The following is a 16300-nucleotide window of genomic DNA, read 5'->3' on the forward strand; positions in this document are numbered from 1 at the left end:
TAAGGGCATGTCCACAGAAGGTTCCAGAACATCCTATAGTAAAGGTCTTTGATCAATTCTTTGTGCGACTGTGTAAAAAAGCCCAACCTCCTTCCTTGTAATCATAATAAAAGGCAGTTGGGGACAAAGAGCCGGCGGAGTTGATCACAGACAGTGTTTGACGGCGGTTCTCCGCATCGGGCTCTGCGTCCCTCTTCTGCAGAAAAGTAATTTGTGTCTCTGGTTGATTCCTTGCAGGTTAGGAACTAAAATAGACCCAACACATCCTTTATTCTGTTTTTATATATGTAAGCCTTCCAAGCCTATTATATTCATAATGTTTATTAATATGATTCTTCTATCAAAAGAATTGGTTTAATGGAGACCTTAACAAATCTGAAAACTCAAACTTGACAGACGTGTCAGGTTTGTGTGAAATTTATGTGTTTCAAAGTTGTCACAATAGTTGCACAAATGCCCCCCTCCCCCAACTCAACAGTGCCCCCTGGCATCTCTCAAAAGATGCCCCAAGTACCAAAAAGGAATTCAGCCATTTTGGTTTGAAGTTTTGATTTTGACACGATCTTGTTACGTCTCCTACACAAAACCTTACAGAGACACCAAAGCTTCAGTGATTGATCCACATCCAGTTCCCTACAATACCCAATGGAGAAATGATGACATCACTTAAGCCACGCCCACCGAGAACAGGAAGTGTCATGTTTTACTCTGAATGGCCTCTATCTGACCACTTTGACCTAATGAACATGAAAATGTGTCCAGTAACTGAAGACATGTTGACATGACGTGGTTTCCAACTGACCCGCTTTGGTGGAGGATGTGGGCGTGGCGGTGTGGAAAAGTCACAAAGGATACCATTGCCGTACGTTTGGCTCTATATCCCACAGATTCAGCTGAGCTCCACCAAACTCACTGGGATCGATCCCTATCAGACCCCCAACATGAATCCTCAAGAATCTTTGGTGAACGTGGCCTAATTAATCTACAGCGCCCCCTGGAATACTTTAAATAATTGGCTTTTTTATGCATGTTGTATTTGAGCAATCTCCTCCTAGAACTTTTGACACATAAACTTTAGAATCACTCGGCACAGTCTTGAGGCATTGAAGACCAAAAAGTTATGAAAAAAAAGTTACGTCCATTTTTAATACACTTCTGTCATCAGAGAGTACATTCCATACAAGAACACTGTTCTGGACAGAGAAACAGAAGTGGCAACATCAGCCAGTTTGGTCCGGTTCTAATCAGTTCTTATGGTAAGTAACTCTTCACGCTACCAGGAAAACGTCCTTGGCCGAATCCTGGAAGATTCTGCAACAACTTGAACACTTTGTAAAAAAGTGGCAAAAACGAGAACAGACAGTGACTTACTCAAAGATTTCCACTTCACAGACAAACAAACTGAAGGTATATAAAGTCTGTGTTTCCATCTCTGAGACATCCTGTGACCAGAAACTGCTGCTGGAACAGACTCTTCAACTAACCATCAAAACAAGGTGACATTTAAAGTCCTACTGCTCATCATGATGCTTTATGTCTTGATTGAGATGATTTGTGATACTAATTATGAACTTTCCTAACGATTCTTTCTACAGATGGCTGCCGGTCTTGTCTTCACTCTGCTTCTTGGTCTGAGCTTTGGACTCTGGGATGGAGCTGATGTAAGTATGGAGAAGGACTTAAATGGAAAAGATGACTGGTATGCTGGGGTGAAAGTAGTTTTAAATTCTTGCTGGTACTATGAGAAAAATCATCAGTGGCTCATTGTGCAAACCAAAATAAATAAAGTCATAAATATTTTACTGTACTATAGGCCAGTGGTTCTCAAATGGGGGTACGTGTACCCCTGGGGGTACGTGGAGGTACTGCAGGGGGTACGTGAAGCTTTTCAAAATATCTTTAAAAAATCAGTAGGCTCCTCATAATCAGTCTTGGGAAAAATTATTTTGTAAAAAGTTTGATAAAATATAAATGTGTGGGGGCGCTGTGGAGCCGCGAATCAAGATGGCAGCTTAAAGTGGATGCTCTGTGTGACCTGCACCAAATCTTCGATAAAACCCAGGATTAGAAACATAATTTGGATCTGAAGATGTCAAAATCGACCACTCTTAAGGATTGTGATATTTTCACACGAAAACGCGATTCCCAAAAACCAACTAAAACTGATATTTCGGGAACAGATCAAGACAAAGAAGGTGCCGCTAGCATTGATAGCATGTGTGACCTTAGCACGGTACTAGCTGAGCTTCGGTCGTTACATTCCGAGTTCGGTGGATTTGGAAATAAACTGGACAGCATAGATAACCGTATGGGTGAAATGACGAAGTCCATTGCTTCTCTGGAAAAAACATAGCAGAAATGAAGCAAAATGTTGCTGCTAATGCTACTAGACTGGAGGAAGCTGAAAACAGAATCGTGTCGGTGGAGGAACTTTTAGAAGCTAGTACGGCTAGTCTGACCAAAACCCTGAAGCGAATATCCTACTTGGAGGCGAAGACCGACGACCTGGAGAATCGAAGCCGAAGGAAGAATCTGCGCCTTTTTGGGCTCCGGGAGAGCGCTGAAGGTCAGCGGCCTTTACTGGACTTTATACGGGAGATGCTGCCGCGCTGGCTGGAGACCGACAGACCCTTCATCATTGAGAGGGCCCACCGCACTCTGGCACCTCCGAAGCCGAACCAGCACAGAGCCGTCCTCATTCGGTTCCTGAATTTCCAAGATCGGGAATTTGTTTTCCGCTCTACAAAACAGCGCAATATTCGATACGAGGGGAATAAACTTTTCTTCACCCAAGATCTTTCAGCAGAAACCATCCGACAGCGAGCCGAGTTCGATAACATCAGGAAGGCTTTTTCTGAAAAGGGAACGTTCCGCGGGTTTCAATACAATCCATGCAAAATGAGGATCCTCCACAAGGGGAAGATACAGCTGTTCTCATCTCCTAAGGAAGCTGGGGATTTCCTCCGCACATACGCCGGAGAGAACTGACTGTACTGGTGACCGGTTCAGTTCCTGAACCACAAAATCAGCTGCTTATATCTGATATCTGTTTTTCTGTCTCAGCTGACACAGTATCCAGTTAATTTTTGGTGTATGTATAAGTCATAGGTAGCTACGGAGTGACCTTGTTTTGGCTTTTTTTTTTCTTCTCTTATGCGGGATATGTTCGTATAACACTTTTAGCAAATACTTTTGTACTTGCTGGTTATGTATGTCACGTTAATACTAAATATCTTCGGTTAAACGCCTCTCAGAAGAGGGAATTTATGGTTATTTATGGGTTCGCTGTATTAATGTTTCTACTATGGTGTATGGTTCACGGGCACCACTGTTGCTTTTGAAGTGGGTCTCATAGTTCAGCTACTCCTCTTATTAGTGGATTAGCAAAAGCCCCAATTTATTAATCTGAGTAAGGGAGGGGGGGAATTAAGGGTTATGTGTCACTTTCTGGGTTTTTTTCTTTTATTTAGTTACTTATTTTATTTTACTCAAATCTGTGTGTATTATCCGTTAACTCAGCATCATGTTTTGTTATTAACATTCCAAAAAAAATAAAAATAAAGGATGGAACAAGTTAATACTCACATTTCTTACATAAAAATTACAAGTTGGAATGTGAGAGGTCTTCGGAATCAAACTAAACTGAAACAGGTTATAAACAGGATTAAGCAACTTAAATCGAAGATAATTTTTCTTCAAGAAACACATTTAACAAATTGTGAGATAAAGTCTGTTAAAAATAGATGGCCGGGCCAGGTGATATATGCATCATATGATAATTATGCAAGAGGTGTAATTATTTTGATCCATAAAAGCATACCATTCCAAATTGTAAGAACAATAAAAGATTCAGCTGGTAGGTATGTGATTGTCCAGGGTAATATTTTCTCATTTACTCTAAATTTAGTGAGTTTATATGGTCCAAATGAAAATAAGCCAACATTTTTTGAAGACCTGTTTCTTACTATATCTACTCTTAAAGGACTTTATGTAGTTGGAGGAGATTTTAACTGCACTTTAAACCCAAATATTGACCGATCAATTGGCCCAGATGCTTATAAAAAGCAAACTAGAAAATTAATAAGTCAATATATATTGGATATCAACTTGGTGGAAGTGTGGAGAGAACAAAATCCTGATAAAATAGAATTCTCTTGTCACTCGGGTATACACAGGTCCCGCTCACGTATAGACTATTTCCTTGTTTCAAGAGAACTTTTATCAATGATCAAACAATGTCAGTATGACAGCATAGTGATCAGTGATCATGCACCTATCTCACTGAATATTCACATAGAAAACTTGGTGCATAATTCACCTCGTTGGCGGTTTCAAGCAAAATGGCTACAAGATCAAAATTTTGTCAGATTGATAGGGGAGAAGATAGATACTTATTTTGAATTAAATACGGGTCAGACTTCCACCTCAGTGAGATGGGAAGGATTCAAAGCATATATTCGAGGTGAAATTCTTAGCTATACAAGTACAAAAAACAAACAACAAAAGAAGCGAATGGAAATTCTGGGTAAACAAATAAAATTCTTGGAATTAGACTTAAATACCAATGATGACCAAACAAAGCAGAGTGAATTGTTATGTTTGAGAACTGAATATAATAAATTATCTTATGAAGCAGCAGCAAAAAGTTTAATGTGGTTAAAACAATCTTATTATGACCAAGGCGAGAAAGCTGAGAAATTATTGGCATGGAGAATTAAGAAAATACAAAGTGAAAGAGCAATTAATAGTATAAAGACCCCCTCTGGTAGGGTAACAGTAGATCCAGCTGAAATTAACAATAGCTTTAGGCAATTTTATGTAAATCTATATAAATCGGAGTGCCGCCACGCTTCGGAAGAACAAGATATGTTCTTAGATCAACTTCAGTTTCAGACACTTACAGAAGAGACAAAAAAGGAATTGGATACGAATTTAACGATTGAGGAAATTTCACAGGCCATACAAAGTATCAACAGCGGTAAAGCTCCTGGGCCAGACGGTTTCCCTATTGAATTCTACAAAACCTTTAAAGAAAAACTTATAACCCCGCTCTTTAATATGTATGAAGAAGCATTTAGAAGTGAAGTTCTCCCACCTACTCTGAGACACGCAATGATCACACTGATGTTAAAGCCTGGTAAACCCCCTGAGGAGTGCTCCTCATTTAGACCAATCAGTCTGATGGGGGTGGGCACTAAAATACTTTGCAAAGTTTTAGCAAACACACTGAACCCCTTTATCTCGTATTTAGTTCATAACAATCAAAATGGCTTTATACCAAAACGTCAAGGGTTTCACAATATAAGAAGAGTCCTAAATATAATTCATGAGAAATTTGACGCTAAAGATACTGCTTTATTATCACTTGATGCCCGTCAGGCCTTTGATAGAATTGAATGGTCATATATTTAACGTTCTTCCGAGGTATGGATTTGGTTGCAATTTCCTCAAATGGGTTAAACTTTTGTATACAATTCCTGAAACCAGTGTTTGGACAAATAATTTAGCCTCCAAACCTTTCATATTAGAACGTTCCACTCGCCAGGGTTGTCCGTTATCTCCGATGTTATTTGTCTTAGCTATAGAACCCTTGGCAATGATGATAAGAATGCGAACTGATCTATTTGGCATTCAGTTGGGAGACCAAGAGCATAGATTGGCATTGTATGCTGATGATCTGATAGTTTTTTTGACAAGTTTGTCCATTAGCATCCCAAATTTAATGCAACAAATAGAGTTGTTTGGTCAGTTTTCTGGCTACAAAATAAATGATTCAAAGTCCTCTATTCTATTTTTGAACAGGGACGAAAGACTGAACCCGGTTATACAAACCCCCTTTATCAATGCAAGAGAGGGATTTGTGTACCTTGGTGTTAAGATCACCTCAGACATTAAAACAATTGTATCAGTAAACTATGATCCTCTGGTCAGTGAAGTAAACGAGTCACTGAATAATAGGATGATGATGCTCATATCAATGATTGGCCGAATAAATGTGATTAAAATCAATATATTGCCAAAATTTTTGTATCTTTTTCAGACAATTCCTCTGCCTCTTCCAAAACAATTTTTTGATGGTTTAAATGGTATTTTCAGTAGATTTATTTGGAATAATAAAAAGCCTAGATTAAGACTTCGCCTGTTGTACCTGCCATATGAGAGAGGGGGGTTGCAACTTCCTAACCTTAAATTGTATTATTGGTCCGCCCAGCTACGTTCAGCTATGTTTTACTTCTCAACCGAATCACCCCCAGCATGGATAAAAATTGAACAATTAATAACAAACCTTAGATTAAATCTGTATTTGTATTCCGCAAGACCAAAGCAACTGATAAAAATAACAAAAAATCCCTTTCTGAAAAACACAATTGATGTTTGGTATAGGACCCATCAATATATTGGAGATACCCCTTCCATTTCCTCTTTCTCACCCATCTGGGGGAACAGATATTTTAAGACAGGGACAGCTGATGGAGGTTTCAAAATCTGGGCAAATAAAGGTGTACAGAAACTGGCAGATCTTTATAAGGATGACCGGCTTCTTACATTTGAGCAGTTACGCCAAATATATAGCATTCCAAAGAAACACTTTTATAAGTATTTACAAATTAAACATTTTATTATGTCAAAACATAAAACGATTGAATCCAAACCACCACTATCATACCTAGAGAATATTGTGCTAGGAAATTTAGAGAGGAGAGGTCATATTTCTTTATTTTATATAGCTTTACTAAGGCACGATGAGGAATCCACTGCAGATAAATTGGATGCATGGAGAGCTGACATCCGAGAGGAGATACAAGTAGCGGACTGGAATACTGCACGCGTAAAGGCCCAAAAGCAATCAATCAATACCAGCATGAAACTCCTTCAGTACAAGTGGTTGGTGAGAACTTGCATAACTCCAATCAAATTGAACCGCTGGGCACCTAACATCCCAGATATCTGCTGTAAATGTTTGGTTGGAAGGGGTACTCTCTTTCACTGTGTATGGGAGTGTCCAAAGTTACAACAATATTGGAACTTGGTTACACAAACTTTGTCAGAGATTGTTGGAGTGAATGTACCTGCTGAGGCCAAAATGTGTGTTTTGGGTATTTATTCAGAGAACTGTGTTTTTAATTCCAGACAGTTAAAATTGATTGACTTTGGACTCCTGCAGGCCAGGAGATTAATATCTCTATACTGGAAAAAAATGGATATACCATCAAATCACATGTGGGTGAAGGAGATGTCATCCTGTATGGCTCTGGAGCGACTCACTTATATTGTCAGAGGAAAAGGAGCGAAATTTGAAAAGACATGGTCACCGTTGACCGAGTTTCTGAAACGTTACAAAGGACATTAAGAGAACTGTGCAGAGATTGCTGGGTTTTTTTCTCTTTTTTTTTTTTTCTCATTGTTCATTATTGTTTATTTGTGTTTGTTTGCTTTGGGGACCAAGTTATTTAATGAGAATCTGTGTTAAGTGTATCACTGTCACTTGTTCTTTCTTTTATGTTATAAAATTCCATAAAAATATTCTTCAAAAAAAAAATATATAAATGTGTGTTCATGCACTGAATTTTATATTCAGTATTTAGTTTCAATATCCTTTAAAATAAAACGGTTTGACTGGTTTTATACCTTCCTGGTGGTCACCGTCTTCTGTTTTTCTTTTTTGTTTAACCATGCAATGTTTGCAATATGGATGTATTTGTCAGGTTCACTGATATAAGTTGTTTGGCTTTAATAAATCAGACAGTGATTTTACAGCACTGTACCTCTTTTTAATTCCAAAAATGTTTTGCCTGTGTCAGGGGGTACTTGACTAAAAATATATTTTTAAGGGGGTACATCACTGAAAAATGTTTGAGAACCACTGCTATATGCTACCTGTATGGATAACACAGAAGTAGAAGCACTTCACAATGTGGAAAAGATATGTATTTTGGTTCTGCCATACAGGGTGGAAAGCAATTAATTCCATTTATATCAATTGCTGTAATACCAGTAAAACAACTAATTTGTCCTTTAAGTTGTTTCCAAAACCCGAACTTTTACTTTTACTTGAATTTGTTTTGAGTACAGTTACTCAGTTACATTTGAAATAATATCCATCAATGAGTAAAGATAAACATAAGAAAACACCAGAAACATTTTCTTTAATGAGCAGAACTTTGTTTTGCTCATCACAAAGTAACTGAGGTAAAATTTTATTGAGGCACATGATGCTTTTAATTTTAGTAACTACATGTATTTAAGTGCAATTTTAAAATCCAAAATAACTGTAGTTTTACTTGAGTAGCCTAATTTTTTGTGCTATTTCCACTGACATGTATTAATACTGATAATTTCATCTAGTAGCATCTGCAGTAACGTTTTATCTTCAGCATCGCTATCTTTTCTTTTGAACAAATAATAATTGTTTTCTGCACTTTTACCAGGTTTTTATTTCGCTTCAATTAAAAATTCACTGTCCCGCGGTGTTTTCCTTGTTTTTGTTTTAAAGTCTAGACATGATAAACTATTTATTGTTCGTCTTGTCACAGAGCAAGCAGCATTTTGTATGTCTGTATAGCACCTGTGTAAAATGAAGAAACTTCGTTTTGTTGGGAATTTTATTCTAAAACTTTGGGTTTTCCATCCACAGGCATGTCAGCTGGAAGGTGCGTGCTTCTTTTATTTTTGAAGTTTCTAACACCTAAAAGACAACAATATAAGATAAGAAACTTTTACATAGATCGGCTATATTGGGTCATCCTTTCAGCAAAAGTACAGGACTTAATTTCTTTACAAAGTAAATTAATAAATTGTTTAGTCAGTACATATTGTATAGAAACATCCCATCCCACAAGGTGGATAGGTCCCAGTAGTTTTCACAGAAGGCAGCTAGAAACGCTAAGAAGCCAAATTATTTTCTGAATAAAATATCTGAATCAGAACCAATAAATGTGTCATTTCAGAGTTTTTTCATGTGAATATATTTTGTAATAACTGTCATCTGATAAAATCTTTGGTTGAAGTACAGTATTTTTAGTTGACTATTGATTTAACATTGATTATGCTTTTTTCATAATTATTAATTGACATAATTCCCATTTTCATAAGCTGTAATTTGGATTAATTTCTTATATTTTTAATGTATTTTTTACCATAATGTTTGATGAAGCTGAACCTCTTGACTGTGTTTGGTGTTGAAATGATGATGATTATCGGATGGATGTATTTACTTTCTCTCTTAATATTTCCCAGTTGCCGACTGTGATGAGTGCACTCCTGGTTGGGCTTGGTACGACGGTCGATGTTTCCTGTATGTGAATGTCAAACAGTCCTGGGCTGATGCAGAGGTACAACAGATGTGATGGTCACAGCAGATTTCCTACATTCAAAAGAATGTAAATTTATTGATATGAGACAATAAGATTCACCAACAACAAGGTTATAGAAACTGATTTCCGTTAAACAAATAGAACCATAATTTCTAAAGGTCGATATTCAGCTGCACCAACTGTCTCACTGCACAGAGGAAAGTTTAAACCTGTCTTGCCTTTTTCAGAAATTCTGCCTCTCATTGGATGGAAATCTGGCCTCAATGACCAGTAGAAATGAGTACGACTTCATCAGAGAGCTTATCTACAAAGCAAGTGGACAAAACACACAAACTTGGGTTGGAGCTCATGATTCAGCACAGGTGAGAATTTAAAAACATATAAATAACTGTTTGGTTGATGACTTTCTATGTCAAGATGCATTTCTCATGACACTTTTTGTAAATGCTTTGAGACAATAATTGTTGTGAATTGTTGTTATATAAATAAACTGAATTGAATTGAACAGGTGTTCCTAATAAAGTGGTCAGTTCAGTCAAATACATTCCAGTTGATCCTGGTTATAACACGATGCAGTTAATTGCAGATTAGAATATCAATTGGTCAACAGTTATCTCAGGAAACCCAGTTAGTTGTATAGAGCTTTTTAACTGACGTCACTGTGTGTGACATTTACGCCGCTGGGCGCCATCTTGTATGGCCACAGACCAAAACAAACTTTTTCCGGCGTTTTCATTGTGCTACCGACCGCGGTGAAGTTGTTTCAAGTTGGATATTAGCGCTCCGCGGAGTAAGGAGCGTTTAGCTCAAGGTTGATCCGATTTATGAACGCTAATTGCGGCCAATTGTTCTCACCGCTCCCTCCTGAAGCGCTCAGAGGTTTACATTGGGACAGTAAATTTCTGAACCAAACACTCCTGTAAATAAATGCCTATTGTCCATCTGATACAAAAAAGTGGTAATTCATTCTATTTCACGAGGCACACTATCCTCTATTAAAATGTTAAGTGACAGACTGGCGACCTGTTCAGGTGACCCCGCCTCTCGTCTGGAACGCTAGCTGGAGGCAGCAGCACCTCCCGACCCAGTAGGGACAAGAGTGTAAGAAAATGGATGGATAAATAATTTTAATATTAAATAATATGTTTTCTTCAGTAGCTTCCAAATTGTGTGCCCCATTAACTCAAAATCAGTGTGAAATTATTCTACTAGACTGTATAGATCAACTTTATTACACTTTGACCCTTTTTTTAATTAAATAATTTTATATTTAAAAAATATTTTTTAAAAATGTTCAGAAAATGTATTACCTCAGATGATCATCACATTTGCTACCTGTAATGTTCAATTACATAAAATTCAGACAGGATCAATTTCATTACATGTTCACTTCTTACCTGAAATATGTTAAATACAACAGATATTTCCTTAAAGAGTGATCTATTTCATAACATTTACTTGTCACCTTTATTGTTAACTCTGAACTGTTTAATTACACATTAAATGTTTACTGCAAAATTGAATATAATTGTTTACTCTGATCACATAAAATGTTTATTTAAAATATAATCTTTCATTACATATATGTTTATTACTTGAAACATTTTAAATATCACATTTTTACTTGAAATGTGATTCATTTCATCACCTGTTTACATGCAACTTGAAGAGCTTGAATCAAACATTTCATGAATTTTTACCACATTAAATTATTAAATGAGACAAAAACAGCCACTTCCAACTGATTACATATTTCAACACAAATGGTTCATGTTCCTCTTCAGAGTCTGCAGCCTTGCTGAGCTTCTCTCCTGGGGTTTCCTCCTCAGCCTCTCCAACTTGCTCCTCTTCTACAGCCTCCACTGTGTTTTCATTATTTACCTCTTCTGGGGTAAATCATGACAACAGTCTCTGTAACTTGTTGATCCATCATGGTTTTGCTGCATCGCCTCTTTAATTGACGTGAATGTCGGTCCGATGTCGTAGCGTTTACATCGCAGTGACCCAGATTCAGTCTGGATTGATCTGATCCATTTCATACGTCGGTTTGCCTTTAAGAGGAAATAATATCAGAACACATCAGTATTAATGCTGTAAATTTGATAACACCAGTAAAATAGTTTACTTCACAATAATGGAATAACCTCGATGTCCACTGACAAAAACTCGGACTATGCTACATAAAAAATATTAGCCCGACCTAAACAAGGTTGACCCACTTAAATGAACTCAATGTACCTGAACTTGAGTACACCTGGACAAAATCATAGCAAAACATTATGACACAACAGCAACAAAGCGAATGACACTCACCAGAATGGAAATATCTGGAGCAAACTCGTAGATATCTTGGGATGGTGTACAACGTAATATCAGGACGTCTCACCGCTGATACCTGGGACATTCATCTCCTTTTTGTTAGCTCCGATAGCTTAGGCCTCTCCCGTTGTTTACAGGCAGGAAAACAGTGAAACGAAAGTCAGTTTTCCATCTTTTTACCGTTTCGGTCGTGTGATCGGACATTACATCCAATGACGCAGCAAGTTCGTACCATTGCTAATTAATTTTAAGTAACTTAGATTCAAAAATTCAAAATATCTGTGAGACAGTTGTTTTGTCGGTTATGTATACGGCCTCACAAGATGGCGCTCATATCCCTACGCCTAGAGCAGTGACGTCGCGTTCCTAAGCTCTATAGAATAACTGACTATGCTAAACTCCCTCATGCTGAGGAAGCATGTGGCAACAGTGGAGAGGAATGAGAGGAGACCTCCAACAGAACCAGAACCTGCCTCTGTTTTCCACCGGCTGCTCTGACCAGCTGAGGGTTTTAAATAGAAACGATCCAAACACAGTTCATGTTTTCTATAATGAGTGACAGAAGTCTATGTTGGTTCTGTGTGATTTGTTTGCATAGGAACTTAAAACTAAGATGTTCTTTCAGAAAGGTACGTGGTTTTGGAGTGATGGTTCCAAGTTTGCATTTGATCAGTGGTCCTACGGTGAGCCAAACAATTTTGGTGGAAACGAACACTGCATGGACATCAACTTATTTGGTATGGGAAATCACAATCTGTAATTTAATAATTTTGTATAAATGTATGTATCTGGTGGCTTAGTAAGTAGGAGTTTGTCCTGTAATCGGTGGGTTCCTGGTTCGAACCCCCACTCCATTCATGTCTATTGTGTCCTTGGGCAAGACACTTCATCTGCCCTGCATGCTTTCTGTAACTGATCAAATCATGTCCAAGTCTTTGTCAAAGGTTTGCAGTCAGGATTTGTCTCTTTGTCTCTTTACAGGACGAGACTATGTGAATGACAATGTCTGCACCAAGAAGCTTCCCTTCATCTGTGCCAGACCCCTATAACCTTCTCATGCCTTTTAATCTGAAATGCCCATATGGCTTTCCTGCTGGTGATGTCACTTCCACCTGGATGCCAAACCTCAATGACATCACTGCTGGAAGAATCTGATTTCACTTTATTTAAATAAATATTTTCTTTCTATGAAATCAGATTGATTTAATTATAGGATTTAAAATGTGTCACAATTCCAATTAAGCAGCAACTTATAAATTAATTGGTAATAGTTCTAAATCTCAGCTATAACTTTATGCTGAAAATCATCAGAATATCAGGGCATCAGTATAGTAATAACAATCTATGAAATATGAACAGTTTTCATAAACTCTGTACCACCTGTTTTGAACAAATTCACTAATGTCAGAAATATTTTATACTTAATGAAACCTTGTAAAAATGTTTGTCATCATAAACCTCTGAAACACCAGAGCATCTTTAGTTAAAAATCTGTTGACCCAACCAGAATACTGCAGTTGGGTCGTTATTAGGTCTGACAGCAGGATGATGATCCAAAACACATGAATACAGACATTTTTCAGCAGACGGAGAATCAACTTTCTACCATGGTAATCCCATCACTCAGACCAAAATCCTACATTAGAGCCTCATTGATGACTGCATGTTGAAGCACTGCTCTAATGGGCTCTTTGCACCTGCTGCGATGACGTCACAACCGCATGCGCAAATGCGGCTCTCTTTTTTCCGCTTTGAGTTACCATGACAGCTAGAAAAGACAAAGTCTTATTTCTAGACGTAAATAAAACAATACTATGAACATTGCTGTCTTCCTAATATAATGGGCTTTTAAGTTTTCATGGATTTTCAAACGGTCCTGAATTAAGAAGATGGTGGCTTGTAAATATTCGTTGCTACCAGTTAAAGCTAATGCTGCACAGCAAAGTTTACAGCCTTCGCTTCACTCCGGATCAACTTCTTCAGCCTAAAGCAGAAGGTAAAGGAGCCTCCTGTGTTATTTCCATGGAATCACTTCTGTATTCAGCCTGAAAGAGTTTATGGGAACGAGAGATCAGACCAGAGCCAGACAGCAGAGCTACTGACCCGCCTGTACAAACTGCTGTAAACACCGTCCTGCTTCACAAGAAGCATGCAAAACTAATAAAGTGAAATAACATGGAGACCTTAAGGAACACGGCCATATTTTTCTAAAAGCAACAACTGAACCTGAACAGTCAGCTGAACTAGAACTCTGACACCAGAGCTGCTCTACTGTTAAGCTATGGGCTTGTTGTTCCTCAGGCTGCAGAAGCAAAAAGCCTGAAGCGTAAAATCCCCGTTACTTGGTCTCTGACACTAACGACAATAAACCACGTAATATACTTGAACATAAGGTAGAAACATTGTCCATTAATGAATGAAAAATGTTTAGATACTTAAATAGCACGTTTTTACAAGAAAAATGTCTAGCATAAGCTAAAGCTAATGTTAGCCACAAAGTTTAAAGAAAGTTCTGGTTCTGCTCTGCATCCCCAGAACCAAACGATGAGAAGCAGCTTTCAGCTTCTATGCACCACAAATTTGGAACAAACTTCCAGAAAACTGTAAAACAACTGAAACACTGACTTCCTTTAAATCTCAACTAAAAACCCACCGGTTTAGGATTGTATTTGAAACGTAATCAATTACAAATTTATTGATGGAACTTGACTTAATGCTGTGTTTTGATTGTTGATTCTATCTTGCTTTGTGTTTCTGTGTTTGTAATGATATAAAACACTTTGAAATGCCTTGCTGCTGAAATGTGCTATACAAATAAAATTTGATTGATTGATTGATTGATTAGCACCCCCACCCAAGCTATTGGAAACCTGGTGCTTCTAATTGATTTCAGCTTGTCTTCATGCAGACGTAGTCATAGGTGGAGTGACAGTCACGTTTGGTGGTGTGGAAATATTGTAAAGTGATTTTTGTTGAATGTTACATTGATATATAATCATGAATTTACCTTATGTATGTGTGTGGTGTGTGTGTGTGTGAAGGTTAAAATAAAGTATTTTTTGCATGAAACTTTTTCTATTTGTCTTAATAGGTGCACTCTACATATAAATTGAAAATTTATTCATTTTTACACATTTGTACCAACCCCTGCGTCTACGTTTTTACACAGATACTGTTCGGGTCAATTTGACCCGGCAGTCAGGTTAGTGCAAAAAAAGATTAAAAAATGTCCAATTTTATATGTTTCCTTGCAGCTATGAACCAAATTTCACCACACACACAAACACAACATACAACACACATACATGTACACGCCGACACACACAAGCCCACTTTCTCACTATTCTCTTTACTTCACTAAGAAACTGCGAGAAAGCAGAAAGTGTTCACACAACTTTTGACGGGAATCTTTTCTGTTCCTGTGGACAAACTCCTCCCACACTGAGTGACACTCAGCAGAAATGGATGAAAACATAAATACTCTCTGCATGACTCATTTATCTTGATTTAATCAGCGGGTCAATTTGACCCTGAACAGCATGTGTGTCTCAAATTCAATTATAAAGATCACCCATTGAAAAAAAAAAGGTGTAAAATAAAAAAAATTACCAAAGATCAATTTCAAGGAAATTATAGTTTTTTTGTGTCAAGGTCTTTTTCAGTGGACATTAAATTGTAAATTGAATTTTTTATGTCCAAATGAATAAATGAGCAGGTTGCCGTCATTGATCCTTAATTTCTGCGAAATAAAAAAACATCATTGCACAAATATTGATTGAAATAGTTAGTATTGGAGTTAATAATCAGATACAAAAATGTTTTGGAGGAATTTTTTGGTTTCTGACATTATAGCATGATTAAACACTCCCTGGGTCAAATTGACCCATGAACATTTTTGCTGTACCCTAGAAACGAACATAACAGGAGGGTTAAAAAATGTTAAACTTTAACTGGTCTATCATGAAGTGTATTTTTGTTCCCTTTAGGTCGTTTCAGCTCCGCTACCTGGGCATAATTACTCACAGCTGTTTTTGGTTTTTTTGATTGTGTTTCCCTCCGTATTTAAGTTCTCCTGTTATCCCCAGTTGTTGTGGGATCCTAGACGTGACTAGCCTGCGCTTACTGTGCGTTGTTGGAACAGGTTGTTTTTGTAAGGTACCAAGCACAGCAATTAAACACTATTTTACTGCTTTATTCTGCCTGTTCTGGACTCACCTTTCTTGGAAGATGACCGCTTCTAACAGGGTCAATTTGACCCGTAACATAATAGGAGGGTTGAAAGTCTCTTTGTTTTATAGAGTACGGAAAGCACCTAAATAAGGAAAAAATAAAGGAAAACCGGAACAAGAGATAGAAGGAAGCTGACGTCATTTTAAATGATCTTTTTAGTGTTTATGGAGGAAGATGACCTCACTGCATATTTGAGTGTTTATGGAGGGAAATTACCTCATTGTATTAATTTATGCACTTTGTGTGTTGGTGTGAGAAGTGTCAGGCCCTGTGTGTGTATGCATGTGTCTTGGTACAGAAAGTGACAACAATGCAGATCTGTGTACTCATGTACCTATCTAACAGGACCATTGAGTTGTGTGTCTGAGTATGTGTGTTGCTGCAGCTGGGATTTGAGCTCTGTAATACACTGCTCAAAAAAATAAAGGGAACACTCA

The 16300-nt window shown here is 37.6% G+C and overlaps 1 protein-coding gene across 1 annotated transcript; it reads left to right on the forward strand.

The window, feature by feature from the left end:
* The first annotated feature begins 1371 nt into the window (after positions 1-1371).
* Positions 1372-12826, forward strand: LOC114140842 (galactose-specific lectin nattectin-like). The gene is made up of 7 exons (XM_028011101.1): positions 1372-1496; positions 1596-1661; positions 8636-8651; positions 9238-9332; positions 9542-9676; positions 12259-12370; positions 12615-12826. The coding sequence occupies exons 2-7, from the start codon at positions 1596-1598 to the stop codon at positions 12680-12682; spliced, it is 492 nt and encodes a 163-aa protein (XP_027866902.1). The 5' UTR covers positions 1372-1496; the 3' UTR covers positions 12683-12826.
* Positions 12827-16300: the final 3474 nt, after the last annotated feature.

This window comes from Xiphophorus couchianus, chromosome 24 (genome assembly GCF_001444195.1).
Source record: "Xiphophorus couchianus chromosome 24, X_couchianus-1.0, whole genome shotgun sequence".
Classification (NCBI taxonomy): domain Eukaryota; kingdom Metazoa; phylum Chordata; class Actinopteri; order Cyprinodontiformes; family Poeciliidae; genus Xiphophorus; species Xiphophorus couchianus.